Source organism: Nothobranchius furzeri, chromosome 1, assembly GCF_043380555.1.
Source record: "Nothobranchius furzeri strain GRZ-AD chromosome 1, NfurGRZ-RIMD1, whole genome shotgun sequence".
Classification (NCBI taxonomy): Eukaryota; Metazoa; Chordata; class Actinopteri; order Cyprinodontiformes; family Nothobranchiidae; genus Nothobranchius; species Nothobranchius furzeri.
Genome location: NC_091741.1, coordinates 55,925,371 through 55,942,500, shown reverse-complemented (window position 1 = coordinate 55,942,500; position 17,130 = coordinate 55,925,371). Strand labels below are relative to the sequence as shown.

Sequence of the window (17,130 nt, the reverse complement as noted above, 5' to 3'; positions counted from 1 at the left end):
ATGGACCAGGAACCTCATCCTATATGAGGAAAAAAAGCTTCTCATGTCTTACAAGTGACTCTGTGTTCCATTGTGCTTTCTGAGTGACCTTGCTTAGATGACTTGGAGAACACAGTAAAAGTCTCTAGTTTTGCTTTTTCATCCATGCATTCATCCAATGTCTGAAGCCGCTTTGTCCATGTAGGGCCGGGGTGCCTATCTCCAGCAGTCAATGAGCAATCAGGTGGGGTACACCCTGGACAGAGAGCCAGTCCATCACAGGGCAACACAGAGACACACAGGACAATCACACACACACAGTCACACCTAAGGACAATGTAGACAGACCAGTTAACCTAACAGTCGTGTTTTTGGACTGTGGGAGGAAGCCGGAGAGAACCCACGCATGCACAGGGAGAACATGCAAACTCCATGCAGAAAGATCCCAGGCTGGGAAGCCAGGACCTTCTTGCTGCAAGGCCACAGCTCTAACCACTGCGCCACTGTGCAACCCTTGTTTTTTCATTTGTTCCTTAAACATTTTCATGAAGTGTTTTTTTTTTCCTGGAAACTTTTGTTCTCAATATTTTTTAGCTTAAGAACCATCAGCCAAGATGAGCTTTTGTCACTTGCAGTGAACTCATTTGACTTGGAGTGGACAGAGGCCTCCAAGAAAGTCCTGTTTGACGTGTCCCACGATGCAGCGCAATGTGACGCACAAAGGTGCACAGAAGGATGCAAATAACAAAGAGCTGAATGAATGTGGACAAAATGCCCCGCGGTTTGCGTCACATTACATGGACGATCTGCCACCAGTGACCTTCTCAAACATAGATGTGTGTGGCCTGCTTAGAAGGGTGAAGCAGCTGCTGTGTGCATTATAAAGCAGACGCTACAACACCAGACAGACGTGAGTTTGAATCTTCGCACAATCATGTCTGACATAAACCATCATGTGAGCAACCTGGATAGCTTAGCAGATGTGGAGCGAGACAGTGGGCGGCAGATGATGAGGACAGCGCGTGAAGCTGACGGACAAAGCGGGACTGGAACTGAGGTGATGACTACTCTGGTGGCAACCAAGACAAGAGTCGGAGTGAGAGGAAAGGAGGAGACCCCTGCTCAGAGTGAGGAAGGTGGCAGCAAAGAAACAAGCGCTCCTTGTGATGAATGCAGAGAGCTAACCCAGGGGTGGAGTATTGTCATTAAAACAGGCAGGTGAAAGGCAACAGGTAACACAAATCTACCTGTTAATGTGAAAAACCCTACAACGCAGGCATCAAAGGGAAAGTCTGGAAAAATCAACACCATTGACACCAGAGCTGCAGGAAACATTAAAAATGGTGAAGACTAGACTGGTGAGGGTCTTTGCTTCTAGATTCTCATCTGAGCTGGATGAAGAAACGTGCATCTACCCGAAGTGCAAACTGGGCCGTGAGGTTATGAGCCAAAAAATAGTCCATCAAGCCATTACTAAACTGCCTAATAATAAAGTCACTGGGTTGGATGGAATATCTGCTGAACACCTAAATGGTGTGAAGAACAGAAGACGGGAGTTGCCGGATTCTGAGGGCGTGGTGATTGGACACCGGCTGGTCCTTGTTATGGGTAATGAGGCTGGAGAGGACAAAAGGGTGACAGATCTACCGAGTTGGTGTGTGTGGTCGACCTGTCATTGTGGCACCGGATTCTGGGGGGTGGGGTCGTTCGCAGTTGTTTAGGGCTGCCGGCGACGAAGATAGTTCAGCAGGTGGGCAGTGTTCCAGCGCTAGGAGGGAAGGCTGGACGCCTTCTTTAGGCAGCGAGGTCTGGGTGTAGTTGGGTGCCGAGACCACGCCGACATCTGCCGCCATAGACTCTGGCAGTAGGACTTAAGTTGTGGATTTATCCGCCGTCCTCTCAAGCTGCACCCCGGGGCATTGGACGGTGCCGGAGGCTCAGACTCCGGGGAGGGGGTCACATCAACTGGGACAGCTAAGTACTGCTGCTTGTTTTATTTATGCTGATCAGCTGGTTTTTAGCGTGAAGGACTAGTGTTTTATTGTTTGTTATTGTTTTACTATTGCCGGTGTGAATAAAGGCTATTTTGATAAGTTGTTGCCTGCTGGTGCTGTCTTCGGGTTCTGGCTGGAGGGCAAGGTAGGCTTGCCGATATATTAAATTGTTTCTATATTGGCCGAATTTTTTTAAAAGCCAATATAAAAAATAATAATAATCAGGCACCTGTGCGGCCAACTGCCGCCACTACTAGACTGAAGAAAGGACCCGAAGGACCCCAACACACCGTATTTTTTAATGTTTTGAGTTTGTTTTATATTTGAAGTTCAATAAATATTAAGAGATTTATTGACTTATTTAATTTAAATTGCACACAGTGAGTGTTCAGTTGTCTTTCACAATCAATGTGCTACTAAAACACACACACACACACACACACACACACACACACACACACACACACACACACACACACACACACACACACATATATATATATCTATATCAGCCTTATAATCCGCCTTAAAAACATATTGGCCGGTCTCTAGTCAAAGATGTGGGAAAACTGGTATAACAGCTTTTTCTTGTTTTGGATTAGGGAGTTACAATAATTTATACTTTATTTTCACACTACTGTAATTGTTTCTTATTCTCAAGATTATGTTGTCTCTTTAGTGTGTCAAATTGTGCTCATTTCATGTGATCTTACCTGTACAATGTTTTTCTACTTCTGTGATTTGGACTAAGAGTCTTGAATAAAGAATACTTGACTTGTCTTGACTTTACAAACTCAAAAATTTGAACAACAATGTGTGATTACCATTTTTGGAGATGTGGACAAATGTTCCTATTATCAGCAGATGGAAGGAGATGTCAGATGTAATCAGTCAGAGTGGAAACATCTGTGTATGTGAATAACATTCGGTCAGGTTGCTGCTGTGTTTTGGATTCTGATATAATACTTCATTAAGTTTAAATGTTGTGTACACACTATCAGTCCAATCAACTGGCAGAATAAGCAGGCTTCATGATGTGTGGCATGTTTGTGTCGGAGAGTTGTGTTTCTCTATCATTTGATTAGTGAGAACATTTGAATAAACCTCATTAAAGAAGCCATGCTGGGACTCCATTGGAAAGCGGGGAGGAGGGTATTTTGATTTAACTGCTTATGCAAGCTTTGAAGCAAGTAAACAAGTGCAGGAAAAGTATCTCCAAATGTTGTGTTTTTTTTTATTTTTTATTATTGGAATGGCATGTGAGCTGCGCATTGGCGCAGTGGTTAGAGCTGTTACCTTGCAGCAAGAAGGTCCCGGGTTCTCTTCCCAGCCTGGGATCTTTCTGCATGGAGTTTGCATGTTCTCCCTGTGCATGCGTGGGTTCTCTCCGGGTACTCCAGCGTCCTCCCACATTCCAAAAACATGATTGTTAGGTTAATTGGTCTGTCTAAATTGTCCTTAGGTGTGTGTGTGTGTGTGTGTGTGTGTGTGTGTGTGTGTGTGTGTGTGTGTGTGTGTGTGAGTGATTGTTTGTCCTGTGTGTCTCTGTGTTGCCCTGCGATGGACTGGCTCTCTGTCCAGGGTGTACCTCGCCTGATTGCCCATTGACCGCTGGAGATAGGCACCAGTCCCCCCCTGCGACCCTACGTGGACAAAGCGGGGTCAGACAATGGATGGATGGAATGGCATGTGCACAGATCATGCACACACAATAGAGAGCCAGCTCCCTGCAGACCAACCAGCAGAGCGATCATGGAAAACTGGCTTTGCTTGACTTTTCCAACATGACATTTGTCTGGTGGACCATCTGTGAGAGCAAAATGGCCTTCGTCAACAACAAACATGGCCCCCAACAACATACAACGTTGGGATAACTGGCTGACAAACCCAAAAAGGATATTGGTGTAGCAAGTTAGAAATGTTGTTTGATAATTATGCAGAGAAGAAAGCTGCATGTCTAAAGTCCAATTAAGATAAAATGCATACATTGTAAAGCACTATGAGTGTGTGCTTGAATGGGTGAGTAAGACCTTCTTTGTTAAGCACCTTGTTGTCCCTGAACCAGATTCGACAAAGGCGAGCTTTATTTCTCTATATATCACAAGATGTTCACTAGTTTCATGGTTTTCCTCTGGTTGGTAGGTCCTGACCTACGTATGACACCAAGGAAAAATCATATAATAATGTAAATGTAATTATTAATAGTTATTGCTTTTGGCGGTAGAAAAAATTTGGCCCAAGATGACTTTTGCCAAAGGGCCAGATTCACATAGCCAGAATTTAAAATTGTTAGATTTTGAAAACATGAGAGACCGCACAATCTGTGATAAAAAAAAATCACCAATTAAGTGGCATGGGTCTAACAGTGTGTGGCCACATGGCAAAACAACAGTACACACAATGCGGATTTACACTTGAACATTCCCCGGTCAGACAAAACCTCTCAGGATCAAACATTACTTCGAAATAAACAAAGATGGCAGAGGAATGTGCAACGGGTTTCCGTCACCTCACTTTCTGATTGGCTACACATATTCAACAGGCAGCGTGCTTGTTTGTCCTTGAAATTGAACTAAGACGATCCAACATGTTTAATATCCCCAGAGCGGTCCCAACATCCTTCTGAGCAGACAAGATCATTCTCAACTCACCACACAACGCAAGGACATCTGGTAAAATATTTGTTTTTCATTAGGATTGTCTGAATGAAAGAAGCAGGTCAAAAATCAGCAGAATCATCTTGCCATGTTAACCGGGTCAAAGCTTTTTTTTTTGGGAAACGTTTGGATTGAGACCATTTTCCCCAAATAGAACTGGTTTTTAAATATGATTTCTTCAATGGATGTTGGAGCTTCAGATTTCTCAAATAGGTCGACAAAAAAACTTGATTGATCCCTTTAGGAGATTTCCCTCTGGGAAATCCATGTTGCACATTAGGAACACCAACAAAGACAGGATATTAAGTGCAGATTTAACTCATACATATCTGGATTTCTGTGAGGAGGAGAGTGGACCATCTGTTCCACTTCATTCATACCGAGTAAGCAACTGGATAAAGCCTCCTGGGAGTTTCTGTTTACCAGGTTGGTTGAGCTGGATTGGGCTATGGGGAACATCCAGAACTCTCACCTTGCCTATCTTCAGCTGAATGCCTCTGCTCCTTTGTGGCCAACACCGCTGTGAAATGGATTCAGCGGTCAATGGAATATTAAATGGATGATTTTAAAAGTGCATCCATTTTTACAAAATAATTTAATAAAATGCAGTCATACTGACAGCAGCAAAGAAAAATCTTAATATATTTTCACTTTTTGTGTTAAGCTCAGAATCAGAACATGTAGTCTTAAGTGAATCCATTTGGGCTGAACGTCTTTGTTGCAGCACTAATGCGACACTGCTCAGTGTTCATATTCATTCATTTGAAAAATGGGCCACTTCCCCAGAGAATGCTCATCTCTTCACGACTCCGACACTTTCTATGCCTCTCTTTAGCTTTCGTTTTTTCTACGCCTTTTCCCGTCTGTCCATTTGTTTCTGATGTCACACCCACATCTAGTTATCGTTTTTGTATTTTCTCCATTGTCTTGTTTTTCTTCTCACCCCTCAGTCTTTCCTCACTTCCCGCTCTTTCTCTACAAGGTCCTTCTGTTTCTCTGCTCCTACACATCATTTCTTCATAAGTTGGTTATTCACACACTTGTTTGCTTACGTAGTCTATGTGTCATTGCTGCTGTACCTTTCATCTTCAGCTCTGTTACGTCGTTTGTTGTGTGCTCATTTATTAGGAAGCACAATTAACATCTTTAACCTACCGTAATCAATCATTTTGTTTTTAAGAAATATTAAGTACATAACTTTATTTTCTATCTTTAGATTTTAGATTATTTGATTAAACCATAGAGTCCCTAAAGTGTATGGCTATTTAAAATTGTAGTAATATATTTTCATTCATAGATTAGTCATCTACTGAGTAAATAATCAGAAACACCTTGTCATTTTTACAGGTTGTCCACATTGAGTGGTAAACTGATTTGGTTTTATAGTAGTTATTCTATTTCCCTTTGCTGTAGACAGTCCAAAACATCTGGGGTTTCATTTATCAAGCATTGCGTAGAATTCTTACTAAAACCGTACTTAAGCTCAGCAAAAATGTTTTACTTACGCCAAGTAGGTTCGTGATCTATCAAACATGGAGTACGCACAGCTGCACGCAATCTCCGCTTTATAAATCAGAAACTATCTAGAAATGTTCTCAGCTGCTTTTGAGTCACATCCCACCCTCACCACGCCAACTTACTGCCATAAATAGTCAATGGGAAGTGCCTTGTGGATCTCATGCATATACATAAGTCTGCTGTTGCAGCCCTCCGCAATGACATGGCAAACGTAGATCAAGGCAGATCAAGCAAGCGCAATTTCACAGAAGCAGAAATTAAGGTACTTGTGGGTGAGGTGGAGAAATGAAAGGAAGTGCTTTTACAAAACAAATAAGTGAACATCCACGGAGTGGCACAGCGTTGCTGAAGCCGTCAATGTTGTGAGTTCTTCAGAGAAATCTGTGGCGGATATAAAAAAAAATGGTCCAATCTGGATTCGATCCCCAGACTCCCGGGTGAAAATCATGCGCGCCTACCAGTCACCCAAACAGAGATCTCCCTTGACCAAGTAGCCAGGGTGCATGATCAATCGGGTCACAGTGACAGGACACACACTGTCACACACGCATGACATTGTCTCAATCTGTCCCCCTGCTGATATTCTGCATTCCGTACTCTGCACTTCAGGCTGTGTGTGTGTGTGCGCGCGTGTGTGTGCGTGTGGGGGGTCTTGTTCCGTGTGTGCACGAAGCAGTACAAGTGATAATACTGCTGGATTTCATCATTTTATCCTTCTCAGCAGCAGCACTGCAGGTGCTCTCCATGTCCAAAATGTGCGTAAACCAGGTTGTTAATCAACTTAAAGTTGCACACATTTTTCTGCTAAGTTTTCTTTCATAAATCCCAAAGTTTGAGTGGAAAGTTGCTTACGCAGTTTTTGTGCGTAAGCAAGCTTGATAAATGAGGCCCCTGGTCTTCACTGTCTTTTCCAGATTTTCATTTTTATTTTTGGTTGTCCTCCATTACACAATGCATTGCAGTGCATAAGTAATACTGTCCCTGTGCGAATGCAGTTGTGTAGTTTAAACCCAGCATCATGATCTAATCATTTTACTCAGTAGAATCCTCAATAAATAGTTTCAGTCCTAAAAACGTCAGTTGGATAACCTGGAAAGCCATCCTAACAATGTGAATATAGTATAGTCTGGCCATGACCAATAAACAGATCTCAGTCATGGGGTGTAACCTAGTTGTCTTTCAAACTGCCTCTGCATGCTATTGGACAACAAACATCGTGATGTTCTCACCGCTACAGATGTCAGTCAACAAGGCAGTCCACCATATGTTTTAGAAGAAGACGTTAACACATCTTTTTTTTTAAATAAAGGATTTAAAGTACCTCTATCTGCTCTTGACTCAAAGAAAAGCCCAACTCAAAATTGTCCAAAGTTAATGCCAAAGGTGTTCCAAACAAACTGCCTCCATCTTAGCTGTTCCACTACATTGCATCATCCTGCCCACCAAACCGAGTGCTGTGAGGCTGTGTGGCTAGACCGACGTGCAGAGCAAAATCATTTTGCTTCGACTACTGTCTGTCTAGATTTCCAGGCCATCAGTTTGACGTTATTCTGACGATCTTCAACAATGGCAATGTAGGGAAAAAAAATTTTCTGTTCTACACTCTAACAAATGAAATGTTGAATTTTAGAACTGATTCCCCTAAACCTTGTTTCTTATGAAGGTCCTTCACTCACATTTCTAATGCATTTATAGTGGTCTATAGTAGTAATGAATACCTTGTAAGTCATACTCTGGGGAAACAGCTCCGGTTGTCATGCTGTGGGTTGGAGTAGTAGGACCCAATACACAGATACCCAGAACGACACGAAGCAGGAGAGGATGTAAAATTAAACATTCTTTATTTAGAATGACGAGTCCAAAGAAAACCTAGTAGGGCATGAAAGCCAAAACCTAGAGACCTAAAAAGCAACGCTGACAAGGACAATGGACCAACAACACATTGAGACACAGACAGGGTTTTATACACAGGGGCAGGATGATAGGGAGATAAGTTGCTGGTGCGTGGGGAGAGAGAAACCTGGTGAAATTAATTTACAAATCAGGGAGAAGAAACTAAGCTGAGGAGGGGGAAAAACATGACCTAATAACCAAACCTAAAGACTAGAAGAACAAAACAAATAACTAATGATCTAAGGCAGAAAGGAGAACTAATAAACCGGTGGGGAAGGGCCAAGGAAGGAACCTAGAAGAAAACCTGAACCTAAGAAACTACAGGGAAAAATTAACTAGATAATATGAATACAAAGAAAACTAAAGAATAAGTGAACCTGGGAAAACCTGATGGGAGCTGGAGACCTAAAGGGGCACAGAAACCTAAGGGGAGAACCTGGAGTGGGGCTGGAGAATGCAAGGAGGCACATGAGGATAAGGGGAACCTAGAGGGGGCTGGAGAACACATGAGGGGGACTCAGGACGCAGACCATGACACCGGTGCTCCTGTTTCATCATGTAGAAAACTAGCTTCAGACAATCATGATTTCAACACATTATCACACCCAAAGCGGCTAAAACCAACGACCAAGCATCTGTTTCCAAGGTCAGGAGGCGGCGCACTTTGCCAGAGCGTCGGTTTCGGAAGCCCGTGGGAAAACTCACATTTTACCAGCATTTAACCTCCAACCTCTTTCTATTTAACCTTAGCCTCACCCCCATCCTAACCTTAACCCAGTTTCTTCTTGTAAACTTCTCATGAACTGTATTTGAGATGGACGATACAACTAAAAACAAAGTTTTACCGCAGGCACCGGAAAGCAACGCTCTGGCACAGCGCGTCGGAAACGAACGCTTGGTCACCCCGTGTCAGTTTTAGCCACTTCGGGTGTGAGAATGTGTTGGATATTTGGACATCTCACAGGTGATTGGCAAACAGCAGCACCTCTCTACCACTGGCTCTGTTTGCTCTGCAACGTTGATGTTTTATCTCCACAAATAACACAAGGCTGAAGGAGTTCTGCTGCATGGTGGAGTTGCCAGTGCTAATAGTTAGCATCCACTATTCGAGACGTTCGCTGTTTCCTGGACATTAAACCAACAAGTTCCTGTCACAAGTCAAGACGGGTGAGTCCATGAGCGCTCAGTGACAGTGTTCTGTAGATCTACCAGGCTTTTCAAATTCTAGTGTTTCACCATATATTTTCTAAGGAAATGTATGTTGAACACAATATTTAGCCTGCATGTTAAACTCAGAGTGACCGATAATTTCAAAAATAAGTAAAAATATAGTCTCAGTGAAGGACATCTTTAAATGTAAATGGTAATATATACTTTTACGTTTAACATCTAAGCACCTTCAGACATTGACTCAGGAGCTAGAGCGTTTCATCCAGGAGCCTGAGGGTTTCCTGTTCAGTCTCAGCTCAGTCATAGACATTCTGCTGTGTGGTCCACATTTCACTCTTGCTGCCTCACCTCTGTGTAAGTGGCTTTGTATAAAAGCATCTGCCAAATGCATGAATAGAATCACATACACAGAGATAGGGGAAGAAACCTGCACTCACAATAATTTATGCCTAAAAATGGCTACTCCAAAAGTTAAGATTAATTAATTATTCATTTATTGTGAGTGTAGTTTCTGGTCATGTAAAATATACTTTTTGTATCATTCCTGTTAATGGCTGCATGTGCTCTGTCGTGCCATAGAGTCATGTAAGTGCTCAACAGGCGCAGTTTAGGATCCAGCTGCTGAATAAATATTCAACGACATAAGATTAGGTTCTGTCTGCTTAAATGATCGGAGCAGGACAAGAAAAAAAATGTTTCTGTATTTGTGCAAAACTCACGCGCATGCACACACACACACAATAAAAAACACTTGTTCTTCCATCTCAAAAATCCCTTTTCAAATGGCAAAAGTGGGGATGTAAGAAATAACTTGGGCTTCTCTCTTGGAGAGAAAATTACAGTTCATCTTCAGTTTATTAATAATAAAAAATTAAATAAATAATAACAAGGCACAACATGCCTGGCCTGCCAGACTCCTCCTCTGTTTAGTTCTGCACAGAGAAAGGATCTGGGAACTCTTCTATTCAAATAACTCCACCCCCTGATAATTCTAACCGAGCCAATCAGCACTGAGTAGCGTACGTCACACACCATAATGCCGAGTTTGTCATAAACATGGCGACTGAAGCTCTTTCCTCTGTTCTAAGTAACTTGAATGTCCTTAAAACAACAACAAGTAGAAGCGCCAAAAGCCTTTTTTCTAGAGAAAGATGCTCGCGCTGCCGCCAGACGCCATTTTTAACTACAGCTATAAAAAAACTACAGCGTCGCGTGGTACAGTCGGCATTTCTGTCTTTTTTCTGATTGGTTATTTTTGAGCTGGTTTTTCCTGTCAGCCTGTGGCAAGTGTGTTGACACCTAGGAGGTGTTTTAGACTGAAAGGTTGTCACACCACATCAGGACAGCTGAGACCTCAAAGACTGCTACAGCTGGAAAACTAAAGTAAACACACAAATAAATCCAGAAATAAGGCTAAATAAATTATCCTGCTCTTGTTAATGTCAATCCAAATAGTCATTTATTCCTTTTAACAATAAACTAGCTAATCTAGAAAAATGTCCTAAAGTTTGTGCAGCCTGAAAAAAAATCTTCATGCTTGTATTGATTAAAATGGTTAATAGTTATAAAGGTTTATTTTTTGCTCAGTTGATCTTTTTTACATTTTTGCTGTTTAAAAGCATCATGAACAAGACTGTAGCTCTCGGCAGGTCTTAGAAAAAATACATTACATCTACATTACTGCTTTCACTAAAATAACACAGTGAATAAATGGTATTGATTCTGGATTATTAATGTCAGAAGATTGAAGTGCTCTTTAACGTTAAAGGTCAACTTCCCTGAAAAACTATTTTATTGATTATTTCTTATTATAATCAGTCACTCTGAGTTTGTCGTGGAGGCTGAACATGAAAATATTCTTCTACACCTATCTACTACATTAACTTCTGATAGAAAACAAATGGTGAAATGCTAGAGTTTGAAAAGCTTGACAGATCTACATCACACAGTCACTTTACATTCATGGACTCACCCATCTTGGCTCGCAGCAAGAAAGGCTGTTGTTGGTTTAGCGTCCAGAAAAGAGCAGAGAACATCTCGGCTAGCAGAAGCTAACCGTTAGCATTAGCAGCTCCAACTTCTTCCAGCTTGTGTTATTTGTGGAGATAAACATCAACATTGCAAAGCAAACAGAGTCTGAGTTATCCATTCAGAAGCAAGATGTCCAATTATCAGGAAACAAGACTCCAAATTCTGTTGTGTTCAGCGCAAGGTTGATGTAGCTCATTTTTATTTCCTTAAACAGGCACACCAGAGCTTTTCCCCCCAGATAACGACTTACAAGGCATTCATTCCTTCTAGAGACCACGCAAATGTGTTAAAATATGAGTAAAGTTGACCTTTCAATTGAATTTCAGAGTGAAATATTTAGATTCTTTTATCCATTCATCTATCCATTTTCTTTTCCCTGCTTATCCACGCAGGGTTGTAGGGGGCTGGTGCCTATCTCCAGCAGTCATCGGGCAAACAGGCGGGGTACACCCTGGACAGGTTGCCAGTATATCGCAGGGCAATACAGAGACACACAGGACAAACAACCAAACACACACACCCAAGGACCATTGTAGAGACACCAGTCAACCTGACAGTCATGTTTTTGGACCGTGGGAGGAAGCCGGAGTACCCGGAGAGAACCCACGCATGCACAGGTTGAGCATGCAAACTCCAGAAAGACCCCAGGCTGTGCAGCCCTAGATTCTATCAATTTCACAAAATTAAATATTCGTTCAAATATTTTAAAATAGCACAATAAAAACAAATGTAGTCATCGGAAGTTGCTGCAAACTGGTATGGAGTGCGGTGCCTTGGTCTACCTGAGTGTTCGTGGCTCCAGGGTCAGGGGGTTTAAGATTTTTGGCGTCTGCCTGATCAATCCCGGTGGCTGCCTTGTGGGATCTGGGTCCCTGGGCTCTGCTGGGTCCCCGGCGGGTTTGTTCGCCCCTGGGTCCCGGGTCGCTGGGTTCCGGGCTCGGCTGGCTAGGGGGTGGGAGGCTGCGGGCGGGCCTGTGGGCTTGCCGCTGATATCTCCCGGGACTCTGCCCGCTGCTGGTTGTGGCCCCCCGGGGCAATCCTCTGCACCTCTCGAGGGGGACAGGGGCTTTTCTGGTCGCAGTCTCCCTGGGGTCCCTGTGCTCTGGGGCAGCTCCTGGATCTCTGGGACTTGGAGCTCCCTCCATCTCCTATTTGGGGGGCAGATCTGTGGCCCCTCACACTCTCTATTGGATGCTCCTATAGAGAAACCTTACATATACAAGCGCGTGTACGCACACAGGTGTTCACATGGTGCTCTCATCAGTATGGACTTGGGCATTTTCAACATTCAACATTCCCCCCACCCCCCATTCCCATCCAACAATTTTTGTATCTCCAGTAGTTTGTTTAAAATAGTTTGCATGTATTTGTGTGAGTTATAAGCAGGGTTAGAGATGAAGCACAGCAGCAAACAGAAATACTGCTTTTACTCCAGAAGATCCTTGTTTCATGTGTGTGTGAAGCGGAATCTATTTGTGTGTCTGCAAAGCGGGTGTGTTTGCTGCCATAGGGGTAGATCTAAGTTTGTGGATGACTAAGAATCCATTTATAGCTTCCATGCATGTACCTTGCACTTGGCTTTAGGTAAATCAGAGCTGTGCAGTGTCACCATTTTTGTTTCCGTTTTTCTTTTCTATCCCTGAAACATGTATCAGAAAAGAAAAAAGGTTTGCATGCAAAGCCCCTCAATTAAATGTCCAGTTTAGAGAGAGAGTGGGGTATTATATTGAAGTGAGGAAGGGGCAGGGAGAGGAAGAAATGGAAGGTTGCCTCTGAAGAGATGGAAATCAGAATACTAAATTCCCTGTTGAGATGGAGAGGAAGACAATGCTGGATACGTTTTATTCCCGCATTTCATTTAATGAGAATTTCCTTTGTACTTGTGTTGCAGTATCTGGGGCTTTTGAATCTCAATCTACATCTCATCTTCCCACCAGCCTGTGTGCATAAGAAGCTGAAAAAGATCCTTTCCTTAAAAAACAAACAACATAATTCAATAATGACACCAAAGATAATCAATGCATTTGATTATCCCTGTTCATTATGGCCAATCTGTATTTTCTACTGCCTTAATGTGCCCTGCTCTTTTTTTCCCTAAATAATTTTCCACATTTACTGACTTTAATGAGAAGCCTTTGTTGGAAAAGACAGTGAGAAAGCATTCAGACCTCTGTAAATGTTTTACTCATTCTTATATTGCAGCCATTTGCTATAATCAATTAAATTAATGGTTTTCCTCATTAATGTAAACACATCACCCCATATTGACAGAAAAACACAGAATTTTAGAAATGTCTGCAGATTTAATAAAAATAAAACTGAAATATCACATGGTCCTAAGTATTCAGACCCTTTGCTCAGTATTTAGTAGAAGCACCCTTTTGAGCTGATACAGCCATGAGTCTTCTTGGTAAAGATGTAACAAGTTTCTTACTCTTAGATTTGGGGATCCTCTCCAGTTCTGTCAGGTTGGATGGTGAACGTTGGTGGACAGACAAAATTAAGTATCTCCAGAGGTACCGTATTTTTCGGAGTATAAGTCACACCAGCCATAAAATGTGTAATGAATAAGAAAAAAACATATATAAGTTGCACTGGACTATAAGTTGCATTTTGGGGGGAAATTTTATTATTTTTCTTACAAAACCTGAGACCAAGCATTTCACATTGCAAGACAAGTACCGGTAACAATAACAGAATAAACAACCAGGGCGCAGCAGCGCACCCCAGTCTCCAGCAGAGGATGGCGTAGTTTGAAACCCTCCCAGCGGGCGGGGAGAGCACATTCCTGGGCCGGAGCCGGAGCCGGCCCGCAGCAGCTCTCCACAGGCTCCAGCAGGTGACAGCGGGGCAGAGGAGCTTATTCCTGATCCAGAGCCGGCCCGCAGCAGCGCGGTATACATAATTTGGTATATAAGTCGCTCCGGAGTATAAGTCACAGGACCAGCCAGACTATGAAAAAAGTGTGACTTATAGTCCGGAAAATACTGCCACTGGAGTACATTTATGGCTTTAGGGCACTTCCTGCTGAGCTAATAATATCAAACCTTGTGTGTGATTCTCTTGCTGTGAGTGTGTGTGTAGTTACATGATATCAGGAGTGGAACAGGACGCTGAGCCTCATGCAGGTGTCTGTTGTTGACCACAGCCAGCTGAGAGCCTTGTTGATGATGATTGGAAGTAATCTGCCTACACGGAGCAATACGTATAATTATGACACCGTTGGGAGACTATTTTTAGCTGATTGCTAACTGTCTGTACATGAGTTGATGGTTCTCCAGATCAAAGTTTGTGATTACTCCATCTGTGGTTCACTCAGAGAGAGGTTGAAATTTGCTCATCTACCTGTTCTAGACAGTTTTGGGGCATTTTTATTTTTGACTTGTGACACTGCTGTATAACTGATGTGGATAAATCCGCTGTCATTTCTTTGAGAATTTTATGTCAATGTAAGTGCTTACTTTTTAGTTTTATACTGAGAATACTACTGAATGTCACATGTGAAAGATGGTGAATGAACTTGTCTTTACTGCAGGTACTACAGCGCCACTATCCTGCAGATGTCAGGAGTGAGAGACGACAGGCTGGCAATTTGGCTGGCTGGGCTCACTACCCTCACCAACTTCCTGTTTACCCTCCTGGGAGTGTGGCTTGTAGAACGGGTGGGGCGCAGAAAACTTACTCTGGGCAGCATTTTAGGTGACAAGGAAAAAGATTCTGGCTCCAAGTTTCAACATTAAAAGAAAATACTGATGCTTACCTATATGCATGTTATTCTTTTTTCAACAGGTACATGTTTGAGTTTGAGTCTTTTGGCCGTCGGTTTCTTGATGTCAGCCCAACACAGTCCTCCTGTCACATTCCACCCATTAGACCCTGACATATCCAACTCAACATGCTCCAAGTATCAGTGAGTAAAAGTATATCTTCTAGAACTAGAAAACTGGATATTCTGCTTGCAAACAAGTGAAGTGAATGTTTACAATGTTTATATAAAACTTCATATTACGATGTTCCCTGGGACTGATGAAACATGCATAAAAAACTTACAAGAACATTTTTGGTGGCTATTAGACTCCCACTCTAGTTTTACTGTGACAAAATGAATTTAGAAGAGGACCCCACCCATGCTTTCCCCTTCCTGTCCCCCCTCCTTGTTAGGTCATTTATTTAAAATTAAGGATTTTCATCCCCTGCCCTTGAGTGTATTTAGTTCCGTAACCTTTTAGGTCTTTAGTTTATTTTCCCTTGTTCTCCAGCATCTTTAGTGTTTAGAATAATTTGTGTTCATTATGTTTTACGGATATTCCGGTCTAGTTTCCTCCTCTGGTGTTTTGCTTCCTCCTATTCAGTTAAATTAGTGTCACCTGCTTCTTCTTCTCTCTATCTTCTCTCTATCACCCAGCCCTCCAAAGTCTCTAGCCTTGTAGTTTTTGTTTTTCAGGTTTTAGCTATTCTTTGAGTTCGATCCAGCCTTTAAGTTTCCCCTTATAGTTTTATCATTAGTTCCCTGTATGTTTTTAGGTATAGTTTGTCTCCTATTCTGGGTTATTGTGTTTCCTCCCCACTTTGTTTACACCTGCTCCCTGTTTCCCCGATTACTTCCCTCGGTGTATAAAACCCTGTCTTGTCCTTCAGTGTTTGTTGAGTGATTGTCCTGTCAGTGTTACTCCTCTTGTGCTCTCTAGGTTCCTGCGCATAAGTTAGTGTTTTTTTTTTTTTTTTTTTTTGCTTCCAGTGGTTTTTGTACGCAATGCTTAGATTCAAGCCCCATGGACTTTTCACGACTCCTCCTGAATAAAGGACTCTGTGTTGTTCTGATTTTCCTGCACTTTGGGTCCAGTCCTCTACTCAATTTGACACATACTGTTGACAGATCCCTAAGGGGCATAATTTAAGTCAGCAAAAGAAATGAAAACTGGTTGGGCAAACCCCTATAGGGAGCCTAAGTCTCCTCCCTATCCGGTCGGCTCATGGGTCCCAGGAAGGATGAAAAAATGAATGCAAGTCAATGCAAGTCAGCTATTTTTCGAACCCACTTTGCCTTATGCCCTAGATCACACATATGTTGTACAGCAATTTAAATGAAAGTAATGATGGGTATTTTTCGGCCATGCCAATCACGTACTTTGAGATTTATCAGCTTGTAAAAGTTCATAATTAGCATGACTACATTGGCACATTGCATATGTAACCGCACCACATAGTCTCCTCTCCTCTAGCATAGCTGATACTTACTAAATGGCCAGATTCATGATGGTTCTTTCCTTCTGTGGAAAGTATTTGAAGTTTGCTTAACTTACAGTCATTCTCCCTCTATTTTCTCCATGCCTCGTTCGATGACGTCACTTTCGTGAAGCGCATTTGTAGTCCTGGACTTATATTCACACAAAACCTAAAATAGCATTTTCCCCCATTCAAAAATAAGTGCGTTCTTGGTGTAACGTGAGGAAATATGGGTTTTCTGTGCCAAAGGTTATACTTGGCCCAGCTGGGTCAAGAGCTGGGTCGCTGAGAACTTTCACCCACAGATTAAGACCTGAACGCCAGCGAGTCTGGGAGAAACCATAACATCTGAACACCTGCAGTGCCAGAAGATGTGTTCTCATGGAAAAGCTAGTCATAACATAACAAAGTCTTAAAACTTCCTTTCCTTTATTTTAAGTTGTTAAATGATCAGTATTATCACTTTGCTCATTATAAATGTGTTTTAATCAAATGAATGATTATTATGCTTTGGTTAATCATAACTATAATGAATCCATACTTAATTAAATAATGTTTGAAGGTGTTTTAGTGGTGACCTTCACACACTCAAACACTCACACACACACAAACTCACAGTAAACTCCAAAACACATTTGCTCTGACGCACACGCTTGCTTTGA

At 42.3% G+C, this 17,130-nt stretch overlaps 1 protein-coding gene across 1 annotated transcript in view; it reads left to right on the top strand.

The window, feature by feature from the left end:
- Positions 1 to 17,130, top strand: part of LOC107382370 (proton myo-inositol cotransporter) — a 140,283-nt gene that overhangs the window by 114,358 nt on the left and 8,795 nt on the right. The window contains exons 5-6 of the mRNA XM_054739590.2: positions 14,778 to 14,941; positions 15,032 to 15,152. Coding sequence (XP_054595565.1) covers positions 14,778 to 14,941; positions 15,032 to 15,152 — 285 coding nt within the window. The remainder of the gene's footprint in view (positions 1 to 14,777; positions 14,942 to 15,031; positions 15,153 to 17,130) is intronic.